This window comes from Syngnathus acus, chromosome 3 (genome assembly GCF_901709675.1).
Source record: "Syngnathus acus chromosome 3, fSynAcu1.2, whole genome shotgun sequence".
NCBI classification, from domain to species: Eukaryota; Metazoa; Chordata; class Actinopteri; order Syngnathiformes; family Syngnathidae; genus Syngnathus; species Syngnathus acus.
Window position 1 is genome coordinate 8,294,341 of NC_051089.1, and position 17,397 is coordinate 8,311,737.

The 17,397-nt window shown below is 41.6% G+C and overlaps 1 protein-coding gene across 1 annotated transcript in view; it reads left to right on the forward strand.

Moving 5' to 3' along the window:
- elp4 (elongator acetyltransferase complex subunit 4) overlaps positions 1-17,397 on the forward strand; it is a 44,188-nt gene that overhangs the window by 17,385 nt on the left and 9,406 nt on the right. The window contains exon 9 of the mRNA XM_037247185.1: positions 1,213-1,319. Coding sequence (XP_037103080.1) covers positions 1,213-1,319 — 107 coding nt within the window. The remainder of the gene's footprint in view (positions 1-1,212; positions 1,320-17,397) is intronic.

Below are 17,397 nucleotides of genomic sequence, written 5' to 3' on the forward strand. Positions count from 1 at the left end.
ACACTGAATAGCAGATTTCTGTTTCGGCAACACCTTTTAAAGTGATAACATCCCTTCACGGTGAAACGGTAGATGTGATGTGATTTTATCAGAGATGTCTTGTACCACCTCATTACACCACATAATTTTCCTTTTTTTATTAGAATACACACCTGTTTCAGAAAAGTCAATTGTCCGATTAATCACCCCAATAAATTCTGTTATTGTTTTAAAATGCATTGTGTACGAATGTTTTGATGTGTGTTCATGAGTGCAGACTCATCTGGTATGAGTGCGAGATGACTGCGAGTGTACGTGCGTGCGTGTGTGCGCGCGTGTTTGCAGCAGCAGTTCAGGGCTGCTCAAAGCATGCTGGGAAGCCTGTCACCGCAAATCAGGCAAGGGGAACTCACCCAAGTGCACCGAGCTCACCATCCCCCACTTTCTCTATTTGTGTTCCTTTCTCCATTACTCCCTTGATCCCTCTACTTCTCTCCCACGCTCATTTACACCAAGCGACTTGTACAGTACTTTTCCAGTTGTGTATAAATGTAACTTTATGGTCAAGGAACGGGAGAACGATGAGCACAGCTTCCTTTCAGTTTGACGTTCCCCATGTGGACGTTATCCACCGTTTTTTCACACCAGGTAGAATTCCCTTTATGGCATGCTTGTGTTCCACGAATCGAAAAAAAAAAAGAGCTGACAAGTGTTGGCACAGAGTTGTAAAAAGTTATTGATTTTGAACTTAAGGCATATTTTTTTCCCCTATCAACAAATTCTGCTCTTGTCACATTAAGTGATGACTGCAAAATATAAATGCAGAGAAAAGATAACCAGATTTTGCCCCCCGATGTGATGTACTCATGAAAGTTTGGAGGTACAGTGGAACTTGTAAGGTGGAGCACACTTCACACTGGGATGAGGGGACCTTTTTTCCACATGTGATGCTCAAAATCAGGATCATCTTGATTGGCAGAATGTTAAATACAAACGATTTTTTTTCTGGTAGTTAAATTGTTTTAACCCTTGTTCTCTTAATACTGCTTGTCACAAAAGAAACAAGAAAAAAACATTTCGAGTAACTTTTACAGGCCTATTTCCCTTCAAAATTGTGAAAATTCAAATTGTTAGCCCTCAGTGACATTTGATTTTAGAGGTTCCAATTTATTTGAAATCTTTGCTTGTGCAGTCAACGCAAATGCCATCAATTAATCGTTCAATCGTTCACAGGTCTGCTACACGTACGTCAGGTGCCTCAGCTCAACTGTCTTACCAGTCAACTGCCTGACCACAAGGACTTGGCCTTTAAGCTCAAGAGGAAACAGTTCAGCATCGAGGTATGTGTCAAGGCCACTGTGTGTTGCTATATCCTACCTGCAATTCTTTTTTTTAATTTACCTGTTTACTTTTTATATACAATTAGGGGTGATCTAATCCCTTTAAATGTGTTAAAAGATTTAAATATGTTTCATATATTAAATCTATTTGTTAGTGTGGCCATTCTGAGACACTAAACACAGATGATTTTATGTCCTTCCGTTTCATCATTTCTTTTGATTTATGGTTTCTCATTCTCTTTGAGTCTTTCTCTTCTTGTCAGGGATTCAAAAATTGTTCTACTGTCACATCACTGCAATGAACGTAATCTGTCACTGGACTACTTTGGAGGCAAATTAAGGGGCCCTCTTCTTAACTCAGGCCCATGATTGGTCCTCATTACATTATCATTACCTTATCACACCCTCTGGTCCCAGGCTCATAGTGAGCCCTTTTGTTTTAAGCAGGAGGTGAGGGGGGGGAGGACATTCCCCACATCCTTACAGTAAATCCTTTCCCATTTTCTGCCAGCATTTAATATGCATCATCTATTTCCAATCTGTATTGATCCACCCCCTCCTGACTGCATGAATAGTCCTCTCCAGTTTAGATTTATAAATTTTGTAAAGGTCAATGTGGTTATCCTCAGTCGTCTTTAAATTAGGCCTCTCATAGCTAAGAGGGGCAAGGCCGAGAGCAGGGTTGTGCAATTACAATTTTTAGGAGTCACACAAAAAACCTGAATGGATGTCAAGGGCCACGCCAACATGCTAACCTCAGTTGTGTTCCATCTTAATTTAACAAGCAATAAACTGCTTGTATAAACAAATTTATGAGCAGACATTAAAATCACATTAAAACTATACAGGATCACTATTATTAAACATTCACAAAAGCATGTCTGGTTTTTTCCCCCCTATGTTGTTAAACTGTGCTGACTCAAGACACCGTCTTACCTCAACCGTGTAGGATATAAGAATGTTGCTAACATATGGACCACTGTTGTTGTCGATTTTTAAAAAGAGTTGTTTAAGGGTTTGGAAAAGTTATGAAATTTGCACTGTCCACACATATGCACATGTGGGGAAATCTGGGGGGTTACTGGTCATATGGTATAAGCCAGAGGTTGAGGGTTTGATCCCCGGCCATTGTGACCACGTCAGAGTATCCTTGAGCAAGATAGTGATGTTAAATGTTAAAATGCATGTTAGCTCCTAATTAGCTTTAGGCACATTTAAAACAATAAGTTGAATGCAGAATGCAAAGTGTATTAATCTTTTAGTGCCAAATGTCTTCATCCTCCTCATGACTTAATACAGGTAGTTGAAATTTTGGTTGAGTGTGGACTAGCATAGTCAGTTTTTCACCATTAACGTGAATAGTTTTGGGGTTGTATGCTCTACTTATGTGTTAGCTTTCATAATATGTTTGACCTGTTGGTCTACTGCCTCAGTGGGCTGCTGATTGACACATGGATTGAAATTGGATTCTAAGTCCAGTGTCTGACGTGTGACAGCCCACACCATCCCTGCTAATCACCTCATTTACTCAAGCTGCAAGACTTCTGTGCCCTGGGCCATATAATGCAGCATTGCGGCAACATTTTTATGTTTCACCATAGTCCTCGGAAACTTCTACTGTTCAAGCATTTACGTTTTTTAATTCACTCCCTGTTTGGAATGCCATTATAGACATTTTGGTGATAGAATTTTTAAAAATGACTCACACAAATTGACATTATCTCCTCACCAATTTGGTGAGACAGACACCCGTCACCCCGGCTGCTCATAATCAGGGTAATTTCCTAAATGCTTTTCGACTCACACGTCCATCACGTAGCACCTTAAGAACGCGGAAAAGAATCGCTTTGACAGTGCAGTTTTACTAAAAATGTCGCCGGCTGGCAGTAAATGAGTAGAATTAATTGACTATTTGTCAATTGAACGTGTTTTAGTGCTTCCTGTGACAAACGCAAGCTCGCAAGGTTCTGTTGCTTGTGTGATAAGGTTACCATGGTAGCGACTGATGTGTCAGAGAGTTCAAACTCCGGTTGATGTGCAATTATTAGCCATGATGCCTGAAGACAGAATTAACCCGTGGCCCTGTCTGAGCAGGTAGAGGAGTGCTAGGTGTTTAAACAAGATTAACACGTTCTCATACACGCATACGCAGACGCTTCTTCACCCCCTGCCCTCACAGATTTTGTCATTCATACGGTGGTCTCAGCCACGCACTGATTGAGAAACCAGCGGGGAAAGTGATTGTGACTGACACTTTCTTGAACGTGCATACTGTCTGTATGGGAACTTTCCACCACTGGTTTCGCAACACAAGATGCTTTAAGGATGAAGCTCTGATGTGGTATGCGACTACATTTGCTCTTACCTTTGTTTGACCCTTTAAACTGACAGGCAAGTTGCCTGTTGGGTACTGGGGTGCCAGAGGCAGGTCGTGGGGTCAAATACAGTGTAAGATGGGGATTTGTGTCAAATTAGTCTTCTGTTTGAGGCTATGTATGAGGTGTCTCTTTTACTGACAAGCGTCAGCACTTGTGGTGTGAACACGTTTTTTGAGGTTTTCATTGATGGGGTTTTGCACGTGTTGTCTTTGTAAAGTTCAGGTGCTGGATTTATTTCTTGCATATTATGCTAACTGCATCTTTTTTGACATGTAAATGATGTCAACTTGCATGGCAAAGGAGAAATTGAGACAAGGAAAGTTATATTTTATCTGCAGCTCAAGACAAATATTCAAACTGAATGTTGATGGTTTTTTTGTCATGTTTTTTTCACCTGACTGAGATTGGTGTACAAGTTGTTTTACAGTCACATGACCGTGAACAAGTGAAATATAAGTGAATCGGCACTGTTTGGGACAACCGGGTGACCACAGACAAAACAACACACAACTATAAATAATAGAAGGACACCATCATAGAATGTCATATTAATGTACAACTAAATATTTACGACTTACACAATGGAAAATGAATACATGGGAACTGAATCCGGAGCAAGTGCAGCGTTCATGAACTCTCACTTTGAGAAAAAAAAACAAAGCGTATGAATGTGTGTGTGCGTTTTTTAACTTCTGTTGAAATTCATTGCAATCCCTGTTCAACATATCACTAGTCTGTATTCAGAATAATAACATGTAATGTTTAAACATGTTTTTAAATAACGTCTGCATACCTCTCCTGCAAAACACATCAATACATACAGACCTTATCGCCATTCACTTTCTTTTAAAGACAATCGAAGGTTCTTAGCTCAGCCAAGGTAAGACCTGATCGGTGTCTTGCTTTAGTAAATCAAGACCTGTTTAATTGAACACAAAGCCGATTTACTCACAGGAGGCCACAACACATTCATTTCTCGTTTATTGTTTCTACTACCATCAAACTAAAGATTATTTGACTGGCATAGAAGCGTGAATGAAGAAATTTGTCATTAATAGAGAAGAATTTCTGGACAAATTAAATTAAATCATTTCATTCAGCACCCCTTGATACTCTCTCATGTCACAATAGCACACTGTATGAGAATCACTCCATTAAACTATGAATTAAGTTGATTTCATATGTACTAAATGTAAAATATCAATACAGATTTGTTTTCACTTGCTACACATTGTTATTGGCTGAAAGGAACATAAGCACAGAGATTCTAGGGGTTTGTGGTGTGTTTTTTTATGATTATTATTAATTAATTGCTTTGAAGAGAACAGAAATGTGACAGGCACAGTTTCACTGGACAAGACCAACAATTCTGATTAAGATGGGTGGAGACAGAAATGATAATATTGTTCCGGAGGAGTACAAAACAGGTTCTCGAGTGGAAACGTATAGAGTAGGTTAATGTTTCTTGGCATGTCCTCAAAATGTCTTTAAGACGAGGACTGTGTGTGCCCCTTCCCCGTCGCAGTCAGTGTGTGCAGAGGGAAGGGTGTTAATGGACCTATGTGAGAGCGAACAGAGCAAAGGCTTGGAGAAGAGGGGAGGGGAGGGGAGTGAAGGAGGGTTAGGGTGGAGGCATAAGCATTGAGGAGCAGTTAAGTGATTCTCAGGTCAGGTCTAATTAACATGAGGGCTTTTCCTTAGAGGCACCAAGCCGTTTTATTAAGAGAGAAATAAAAACAAGAAATTATGGAATGCAAAAAAAGTTCAACAGAAACTCACTCCTCCAGGCTTGTTTTTGTATTTGTGTATATTTGTATTCCATGTTCATATCTGCATGCCACATATTACTAAAAAGGCATTTATTATTATTGTTATAATGTTTGAGGTAAGGTCACCAAGTTAAGACTTACTAGATGTCATTAAACTACTTATAGAAAGCAAAATTGGTTTTGCAGGACTCTGTCAGTGTTCCGCCTACCTTCTTTCCTCAAGAATCACAATCAGATGGGAATGGACCTTTAAAATAATATTCCCTGTGAATAATTTATACCGCCTGTCTTGGTTGCGCACCAGCCTCTGCCGCATTTTGGAATGAGGTGCGCTTATGGTTTGTGCATATATGAGAAGGAGAGAGAGCGCTGCGCAGGCCAGCCAGCAGCACGCGATCGGACGCCTCGCCCGAAAAAAATATTCACAACATACATCCGATGTGCATCTATTATTGAAGAGGAGATTTTTATCTATTCTGCAAATGTGCACACGTGTTTGAGAAGGCCTAGCTTGGTAGGACTCTGCTGAATTGGTTGTATGATGGGTCCAAAAGACAATGCGTTTGGTTTTTTATTGCAATACCAACATTATGATTTGTTAATTGATTTGCATTTTCTTCTGCTGCTTAAATCATCTGATTCTATATACATCCAACTTTTTATAGCTGCTGTTCAGTTTGTTCCGATATAAGTCAGCAATCAGAATAGTAACATGTATTTAACACGAGTGTTGAAGTTTCGTGATCACTGGGTAAAAAAAAACAACGAGAGAATCTAAAGTGAGTTATTTTACTTTCAAAACATCCAGAAAGGCTGGTCGATGTTTTGCAGTTGCGTTTGCAGTAGCGTAGTCAACACTAAGTAGGAACATATCTGGTTCTTTGCCAAATTCGCTGCCTTCTGCAATAAATCAACACAAAGGCAAAAGATTGTGTCTCACAAAGGGACAGCGTTAAAGCAAAACAAAAACGGGCATATTTGTTCCTCCTGCCAGACTGTGTAAGAGTATAGTCTGCCTCAACTCGCCCTGGAAGTGAAGCTGTTTCATCGGTGACCAGTGAACCCTTAACGTGGTCCATGCACCACTCAGCCCCCATCAGACCAGACTGGCCACACTGGGCTCAGTCCTGATTAAAGTAGCCCCACTTGTCTTCAGCTTCCATTAAAGAGAGTTGGAGGCGAGGCAAGACTGTAACTAGCACGCCACCCTGCATCCGTGGGGTTTTGCAGTACTATAGGCTATGTGTAAGTGTGTGCAGCGGGGGCTTGCCATTAGCATAATGGTAGTGACTGGGGAATCATATCCCCTAGTGGTAAACTAGGTCCTCGCCAGATTTTTGGCTTCTGAATAATCTTGTTTAGTTTCTCGCCTTTATAAAATACTAAAGTTGCCTTAGGTCTTTGCCCTTTTTTGTTCCGGTCTTAAAATGCTGTTCTGACTTGTGTATATGATTTCCCCACTACCAAACATGCACAAATGAATTCTGATAGGTTTGTATTGGAGACCTAGAACATGCTGGAGTTTATGTATACCCCCATTGTATATCTGTATATAAAAGACCACAATGCCTGATTAGTAGTGAAATTATAAAACAGAAAAGTTGTCTTTGTAATTTCACCTTAAAAAAAGTTCCATGATACTTGACCATTTCGAGACCCTAGAACATGCTACAGTTTTCTTGTATCATAATGGCCTGCTCTGCAGTGAAATTACTCACTAATTTTACACACACGCAAAAATGTTTCCCTATTGTGAATTAAACATGATACACCCACTCGTGCGGAGAAAATGAAAATTGCCATCATGGGCGCAAGGTTTTGTGGTCAGAGTGGTTCAAAGGTGGAATGTTGATCCAGAGCAGGAGCATCAAACTCAGGAAAGCTCTCTGCTTGGCTCCTAAAAATAACTTTCCCACACTCTCACGCTCAACGTCCTGGAAGGGGAGGGGGTCAAGCGGCGGAGGCAGTATTTGCTGTGTCGTTTAAGAATTTGATTACGCTGTTATGTTTTATTATTGTGATTATTTTGAGAAGAAAACAAAGATGACTTGTAAGAAATACATTTGATTGCATTACATTCTGTCTCACTGCTATGATGCCACACCATGTATCTAGCTGACAGAAAGAAATATGAAAACAGACTGAATCATTTGGTGCAAAATGGGCACAAGTTCCCCCAGACATCTAAAATGTATGCCTGAGGAGATTTGTGGAACGACCTGATGCGGTGTCATCAAAGTAAATGTTCCCACTCAGATTTCTTTTTTACCTTCCTTTAAATATTTGTTCACACGGCAAACGTTGGATTTTATAAAGACAAAAACCAACTTTCTCATGTGCTACGAAGCCTGACGATTAGCTTAATGACTCTCGATCTGAAGCTCAAATTGAGACACAAATAGATTTCACTGTGTGTCGCCTTAATCCACAGAAACTGCTTTGTGATGCTCTCTTAGCCCTTTTCTACCTTCTCTGTCAGCAATGTCTGAATGAGCCCTCGCTTAATGAAAACAAATTGGGTCCCTTGATTCTCTCTTTATCTCTAAGCACACCATAAAGGCATTTGTTTCAGCTAATCACGGGACCTACTTAACCCCTGCTGCTGTGAATATGATTCCATTCCAAAAGGACTCGCACAACAGTCAAACACCGAGTTGTTTAAAGCAGTGTCAGCCACTGAGCGATGTCGGCTGGCAGATGAATGTAGCGGCGCTCATGAATTTTATGAGGGCAAGTGGCCCTGTCCTTCAGAGTTCACAGGTGGCGAGTGAAAGGCCAGGCCAGCGGATGGAGGATAGTTAGGGCATGTATAGAAGTCTGAATAGACTTTAATTACACTCCGTCGAGAAGTCAGTGGGCTACGCAAAAGACAAGTCTGCACTTCAAAGGGCAAGTTAGAAGACAAGATGATGGCTGTGACCCAAGTGTGTGACATAGATCTTTGTGTTTAGCCAGCAAAAAATATGAACTTGTTTTTTCTTTGTGCGCGCTATGTGGCAAACCTTTTCTACCTACGTGTGAAGGTGGGGGAGTCTCCATGTGGGATAGTACTCCAGTGTGTGGCTTAACCAAACTCCTCTTTTGTCTCTAACAATGATGAGTGATGATGAGTGACAGGGGTGTTAGGAGTGGGATCCGGGAAACAGAATGTGTCTAAGCAGTGCTCACCAGAACTCACACTAAAGGTCAAATCAGAGGCAGGCTTTGGACCATCTTTAGCCCTTTTCCAATTTACCGCTTCTAAACCATAACACCTTGCATCTGCTGTGTGGTCGCTTTTCCGGGATACTTTTTTCGCAACCCTGCGGTTCCAATGGAGCCGTCCTTCAGAACCTCTTCCAACTTAGTTCTAGAACGCAGGATGAGGATGTTCCCGTCACGTCACTGTCATCTGATTTGGGTTTATCTGTAAGAAGACTAGTTAGAAGTCCAACCAAAATGAAAACCAGAAAGCTCTACCTGTAAAGATTATATTTATACATGTTAGAAATGCAACCAAAATATTGACCAGAAGACCCTCTGTTGGAGCCAATTTAGTTTCCTTGGCTTAAATTCTTATTTTTGTTTAAGATTTGCTGGCCTTGGGCCATGAACTTTATTTGACAAAGCCTTTGGTCACCTGGTTAGTCACCTGATCAGTCACCTGATCAGGTAAAGATGGCTGCTCCCACTTGGTAGTCAGTCTCAGCCAGTCTCAGTTAGACAAAGAAAGAAGATAGTAGTGATATTGTTTTTTACCACTCAAAGGCCGCTTCAAACTACTTCAAGCCTGCTCCAAGCTTGTATTTTTCTGGAACTTGTAAACTTTGAACTTAGAAAACACACTTTAGTTTACTTCTTGGAACCCTTTATGTTGAAACCTTAGTTGGATTACAAACAATTTGGATTTGCAACTGTGTGCCTCTCTCCCTCTGCCTGCATGCCTGCTTGCCTCCATTTTGGACATTCTACATCCATCTTCAAAAAGGTATGAGCAACAGCTGTACACAGTGTTTTAAGATGAGTGTGTGACAAGAACTATACAACATCTAACCTTTGAAATTTAAACTGAACTGAAACTGACACTCACACCCTCAGTAGATGAGGTCCAACCTAATGTAGCTTTTTGGGACCGTTTCGGCGGTTTTGCTATTCAGTGTGTTCTAACGAGGTGCAAAATCCAAATATTGCTTCGCAAACTGTGATGCAAAACCCCTTGCTTTACATTTTACTAATGCAGCTCAGCTACACACACAGCCTGCCTCTTAGCCACCGGCCCCCTCAATACACGGACACTCACACACACACAATCGAGCCCGTCTGCTAGCTCAGGTTGAGGAGGACTTGCGTGCAAGTGTTTCCCAGGAGGCAACTGTAGACCGAGGTTTCTGAAGGCCCGTGGATGGCTCTAGATGGCGGTTAGCAAGGAACCTGTATTTCTTTTTTTTTTTTTTGGCTGCTCTCCTCCTTCCCTTCCCCCTTTTCAGAGCACAGGCAGTGATCGTAATGGGGGGTGACAGCTCACCTCTCCCTAGCGTGCCTACGGTCTTCGGAGCGTTAGACCCCCCCAATGTATCCTCACCACCACGCCCCCAAGTCCCGGAAGGCCACAAAGGTTACTCCATATGTTAGTCTGCGAATTCTTATGAATCCCCACCCCACGCCCATCGACACCCTTTGCTGTGTTATGGCTGTCAAGTCTAGAACATTTTGTATGTCTTAGTCTTTTTTTTTTTTTCTTCATTTGTGTGATCGTCCAGATTTGGGTGTTGAGGTTATTTTGTGCTCTCTTAACGCCATCTCTTTTTTTTTTTCTCTCGCTCTCTGACTTGTGATTGGTAGTGTGAAAATATCCTAGGTCTGGTGTTTGGCCAATATTAAAATTGTGCATTGTCCATAATATATTTCACAAAATAGGTCCAACTCAACTCAATACTTCATTTCACAATATCTGATGAACTTCATAATAACTATATTTCAAGTCTTGCAAGATTGAAGACTTAATGTAAAAAATTTAAATCAAAACCAAAGTCCTGTTTTGCATCGTGGATCTTTTGAGTGTTTATAACTGATTGTATAATGAAAAGTGTGTGTATTGGGGGGAAGGGTTGCGTGTGGAGATGGGCGAGGGCTAGAGCACAAAAGCATGTGTCATGGTGAATACTGGAGTAGGCTGAGTATGACCAAGGTCAGTCTGCTTTACTCTCAAACTAAGCTGGTTCATTCTCATTTTTTAAAAATTTGATTTAATCATCAGAAGTTACTTTTCACGTGTTGTTTTGTCTTTATTGCGTACCCAAAATCGGAACCAACTCCCCTAACTGTTATTTCAACCTTCGTGGAATAATTTAGTGCGCCTCAAAAGCAAAAAGTGGGGATGACGTTTGGTTTGCCAGACACACAGTTGTACACAGACTTGGCAGCAGTACTCTGGGAATCAATTTGCGAGGTTAGAATATGCACGATAAGTGCCTTAGGGGGTATGTGCAGCATCCTAGCATCCTCTCCGAACAGCCTGCAGGCTAAAGTAGCGTCTCAGCCACACCCCACATATCAGCGCATTGTTGTTGTGTTTGGGGACGCATACTCCACCTACCCTGGGCACGCAACGTTTTACTCATTTTTACCACACTTGTCCTCTCAGTGCTTCTCTGTACTTTGTAAATATGCATTTGAGTTTTTGGCTTTCGGGTAGTCATCATGTCAGAATGTTATGGCCTGGTGTAATCTGACATGTCATAATTATCATGCTTCCAAATGTCTTCTTACAACAGAAGACGCTTGCCAAACACACTTGAACACAAATGGTGGAGCAACGCAGATAATACAACAATACTTGGGCATATATTCTTTAGCAGCTTCAAAGAATTGCTAATTACTTCTGCCCACTAGAAGCTTATTAAAAAAAAAGAACTTGTTGTTTTTGGGGGCAGCTCGAAAGTATGAATGGCATTCTTCGAATGGATAAAGATGATTTTAGATGTGATTGTTTTGAGTTACTATCATAGTCACAGAACAAATTATACTTATCTCAAGGCATCATTTTACATTAAACTTGTTTTGAGTTGTTTTTGTGAGCTGTTCATTAAATGTTGACTTCTTTAGAGTTGGCATGACTGAATAGCATGTTGGTATTATGCTCCTTCTGCAAGCATGTCAGACGCTTGCTCAGGCTTGCCACTTTTGCAGCCAAACCTCAAACCAGAAATTCTTGTAAGCACAACATATTCATTTGCTTGTAAACTTGACAAACTTGTACAAAACATACCTTCTTGACTGCTTTTTTACCTCAAACACTAACGCATCACTGCCAAAAGTTTTGATAGTTACTGATTGAGCGATAACAAGATGGATGTTGACAATGAATTGACAGTCCATCGAGAGTCGCCGCTCACTTTACCTTTGTTGGCACCCGATCACGACATGTTTGACTAATTTCACAGATGGCTTCCCCATTCATTTTAAATTCCATAAAACAAAGTAGAAATCATTAATGATGATACACCCATTATTAGTATGGAAATTACCACTGGGATGCCTCCGAATCCTGAAAGCTTGTCACTTGAGTGACAGTCTGAGACAATTGGGGTTCATCACACTGTATTTAAGGTCGGGTTTATGTTTTTCAAATTCCATATTGGGCACATTATCCTCAGGTGCCGGCTCGCGCCTTGTTGGTATTTAAGACGGATTTCCACCAATATTACTGAATTGCGGAGGCAGTCGCAGCTCCCTCCTAACGGGGAGGTGTCGTCTGCTCACAGATCACCGTTTGGATGAGGGAGCACAGCAGCATCCCACCTCATTACCGTAGCAACACACTAACCGAGAGAGTGACACACTACTCTCTGTGATTAAGATGTAAATTTCCTCTAATTGGAATGTAAATTCATACATTTATATGAAGACGTCAGCTGTCAGTTGGCAATATTGTGTCCTTTTCTCTGCCTTTCCCCTGGTCCCCAGGCAGGGGCCGAGGTGCCTGTAATCTGTATCGTACTCCCGGCAGCCCCGTCCTGGGATTTGCCGTTTGTTTAATGCCAGGCCCATTGTCCTTCATCTCGGCACATCATTGTAATTCTCCCCATTCATGTTTCTGTGTTTTGTCGCCGTCTGATTTGCTCTCGCTACCTGTGTTTGTTTCCCCATGCATGGCTGAGCAGCCAGGGCTTTTGGGGAAGGGGGCGAGGATGGGAGGGGCGGGGCACTTTGAGACGGGGGCCCGGGTCATTGGGTGGCCGTATTTTGTGTGTGCATCGATTACTTCTGCTGAATGTTCCCGAATGCAAATAAGTCCACTTTGAGAGGAAGCACATGTATCTGAAGTAATTAATTTTACCCTTGAATGCCAGCTGTGGTGTTGGTTTGACGTGCTCCAAATGGAGCTTTCTCACCAAAAAGGTGTTAATTTAGGGATTTGGCAGATGAAATAAGTCTGTTTGCCAATATGTATTGTGTCCACAGAAATCCAATGTGTCTTTTTGTCATTCAAAGGCGGTATCATCTTGTCAATTTGATACCATGCTGAGGTATGAGTGACACAATAATGACACAATATAAAACATTACCGTGATGGATGAAAGAAAATTCCAACAGTTGCATGTGATTAATTTTCCAATAGTAGCATTATTATTGCAACTCACTGATTGGAAGTTATGTTGTTTAACCTCTTTACATGACGAATTTGATGAAAGCTAGTTTCAGACATTTCAATCATTATCATTGTATTCAACGTTAGAATCGTGTAATGTAAATGTTGGAATAATTTGAATAATGTTTGATTGGACATTTTCTTTTTTCTTGTTTATTTTTCTGTCATTACCATTAGTAGGTGCTTTGTATGTGGTGTTGAATTTGATGTTTTGAAGTGAGTTTTGGCCTCCAAACACAGTCCCTAGTTTAAGTGCCCCATAGTTCATTGAAAATAGTAAGAGAGCATGATTGTGAAGGCAATAGTTATGTACTGGAAGAATAATCCATTGGCTCCTACTAGACTTGGCTGCTGGGGGTCAGTTTAATAATCACATAGACGCAAATGAAGTAGAGTTTCCCAACTACTGGATATGACTTGGTAAACTGCAGGAATATTTTGGATGAAGAATACATGCCTGTGAGTATTGTTATGGTTTCTGACTACATTTTTATTATCAGAATTTTTCTAAGCAGCACACATGGGTATAAATACCTGTATTGTGAATCAGTCAAGTGATTTGTGATGTAACTACCTAATTGACTTGTCACATCTTGCTTACGAACATGATGACTCCAAACAAAAGCAGCAAAGGTATTTTTCTTGCTGTGGTTTTGTTGTGGGAAATCCCTGATCATGGAGTGTGTGCGTGTGCAACAGGTAAATACATTTTTTTGGTGCATTCCACAAAGGTGCTGTGTGGCGCCTCTCCGGTCACGCGAGCCTTTCACGACAAAACCTAGTAATTGTTTTTCACTGTCCTTGAGAACTTTCACAATTATTCACACACTTCATTTTGCTGTGTGTGTGTCTGTGCGCATCCTGCAGTGTCAAGGAGCACTCTTGTTTTAAGTCCATCTGCAAGACCACTTTGTGACCTTGTGTCTAATTCATTAAAAAAAAAAAGAAAAAGTCTCACATTCCACACAGACCTAAATTCCAGTGTTAACAGCAGGAATTCCATCAATGCTCCCATAGCATGCCAATACTGCTCCACCCACCTGTGGCACCACATTAGCCTGTCATGCCCTCGCTCAATTAGTATCAGGTCCCATAAACCTTTCACTTCCATCTATCACCTTCTGTTGATTGAACCAACGAAGTGGAAACCCGGCACGTTCCTAGACGTTGTTTCGGAGAGTGAGGAATCAGGTGAATCAGCCGGCGTTGGCTGCATGGGTTATGCTGTCACGGCCTATCCGGAATGCAGCCACTCCCATGTGCCGAGATGCTGCACCTGTCAGCTGACTGCTCAGGTAGCTAAGGAGGAAGTGACTCACGCACCCTCTCTTCTTAATGACTTAGGGCTTGTACAATTCTTATACAAATCCTACAGTTCCCCTCAAAGCTGATATCTGAGTGTAACCGGACTGGAGACTCATACTTTGTTATTCTGGATCAGTCGTTTTATGCAAATGACTCCTTGAAAATATATGAGCGGGCAAATATTTTTTTAAGTATATTAATGGTCCTTATAAATACTAATCAGCAGCATTTCTGAGCGAAGTTTGCTCAAAGGGTTTTAACACCCAAACTTTCGATATTATTATGCCTCTTTGTTGTCTTATAATTCAAATCAAGGCAGCACTGTATTTACTTTTTGCATGAAAATAAAATGCCTGTATTCGACAATAACATCCTGCTAAGTCATATTCAGTTTGAATTAAATTTGGTGTTTAACAAGGTTCAACCAAGTCTGAGAAAGATTCCAATTCAACATGTAAAATCTAGTTTTAAGTCTGACTGACTGATTGACTAAGGAAGTTCCCCCAGCTCTTATTTTCAATTCCTCATCACCACTCCTTTAAAAACCGTTGGCTCAGACCTGACTCTTTTGGTCGTGGCACAGGCTCAACATGCATTGCAGGAAGAAAAGTGGGGCAGCGAGCGAGAGACAGTCAGAGAATGAAAGACAGAGAGCATTTTGTCCCCCAGGTATGACCGAGTCAGCCATGCAGAAGGATCCCACATGGAGGGAGGTGGAAGAGGAGGGTGATGAAGAAACTCTTGGCTTTCCCGCTTCCCCCAAAAACACATCTGTCTTCTTTCTCCGCCGCATACACCTTTTGTGCATCCTTGGCTCACCTTCATATATTGGCAACAGAGTGGCTGGAGTTCACATTTAAATTGTCTGGCCAGCACGCTTGTTGTTTTCTATTTTCCGGTCTTAGGCTTTTGGATTAATTTGCGGTGCATTTACACCAAGTAGTGTTTCTTTTCTTGCTAATCTGTGTTAGCCCATCATCCTTGTTTTAAATGCGCCGGAGTCATGTCATGGCTGCTTGCATTAAAACAATTAAACTTTGTCACCTCCCTCACAACAACACTCATTTGCGAATGTGTCGGGTGAAATTTAGCAAGAAATGATCATTTTCTGAATCACTTCACTGCACTCGCTTTGTGCCTTTTGCTTTCTTTCTCTTCCTCCGTCGTGTCTTTGAGCTTCTCAAAAGAACTCCGAGCCCCCCCTGCATGTTCTTCTTTTTGCCTCTTTTCTCTGTACGTTTTTGTCCATCATTATCCAGCAGCACTTTTCTGTGCGTGCAAATGCTTTCTGAACGGCTTCCTTTCTTCCTTTTCAGGGCGGATGTCATTGTTGCCGCCTGTGGGCTGGGTGTATTTATTTAGGGGTAATTGGTGTGTGGATGAGTGAGGTAATGAGGTGCATCCACACTTGGCTGCTCCCCCTCCTTAGCTGAGCTGAGCTCCGGCTTGAACTGCACCATCTTCTCCGCACAAGCCAAAGTGGCTTTTTCATACTCAGGTGGACAAACACAATCGCTTGGGGTATACCTCAATCAAGATTGTGTGTGCGTGCCTATGTGCGTGTGTGCGTGAGCACGTGTGTATTCACGCATAGGAGGGCAAACAGTTGGTTGTTTGCTTGTGTTTTTGTTTTTTACCATTGAATGTCTGTGAGGCTGAGTGTGTGTTCAGTGGAGCTCAAGAGGACCTTTGGCTTTCCCAGCTCACTGCCAACCTCCATAAGTGGCCCGGATGTCCTGCAGAGTTACCTAATGATTTCACTTACACCTCCCTTATCTGTCTGGCCCGTGTGTCTGCAAGCGTCTGATGCTTCAGCCTTTACATGCCATTTGCTGCCTCATATCCTGTAAAATTCAATTGCACAGCACCAACTGTAGCCAGAGAAGCAGGCTCTCCCCCTTTCCCTCCCTCTCTCTGCTCCCTCTCTCCATCTACATTTGTAAATACAAACAGCTCCACCATCACATCATCTCCAAGAAACTGTGAATTCAAGTTTGGATTTAAAGGTGTTTGTGAGCTAATGTTACGCATCAGTTGTTGTGTTGTTATCGGGGTAATTGCTGCCGACCTTCCAGTCTTTGATGGACACACAATTACTGTATGCGACGCATAAGTGGACTCATTTTAGCTCAGGATTTTGAGTTGCTAATGGTGCATTATTCAGCTTTTTGGTCTGTCCCCAAAAGTGCCGGGCCAAATCAAACACGCCGCTCCAGGGTAATTGAGGCCCACTCCGCACCCCCTGCGGTGAGCACGGCAGAACTGTAATCCCCTGACCACTCTGACTTGGCCCCAATCTGGCAGGCCGCCCATTTCCCAGCAAAACTCCCGACTCGGCCTAGCTGAAGAAGCGGATGGCCACGTTTGGAACTCTTTCCAATGTTGTTATTCAATCTCTACAGTCTCTTAGCCTCTGTTCAATCTGTTCTATCACTCGATTGTGAACCCATATATTAGTGCAGCACAATAAAAATCAAGTGTGGTAAAAAAGCAACTTTAAACAGCCAATTAAACTCACTCTCTTGCATCTTTATATTGAGCCAAATAAATGCTATTGCAGTATTTAGAGCACTGTTGTTGCATAGTACGTTTTTCGAAAGAGAGCTATTGATTGTTCAGTATCATGTTAGTTTTTAACATGCAGTACAAAAAACAAATGAAAAATGGGACAAAACAAATTTAATCTCATACTGAAACGCAGAGTACTGTCCCATCGAAAATGAGCAGCAAGAGGTCTGTGGCCCCTGTGTGTATTTTTAAAATGTATCCGTGTAAACAGCTTTTGCTTTTTATGATCCAAATTCTGTTATTAATTCTGTGTTCATTATTTTTTGTATGTTTTTTTTTTAAATGCTAACAATGTCTGAGGTGAGATGTCACCTCTTATAGGGGTCATATTCCAGAGAGGGTATTTAGCACTGTCTCCCTCCATTTTTAACTTCAGCCCGTGTGCTCCCCAGGCTCTGGCTCACTTTGTAATGGATTTAATAATGCGT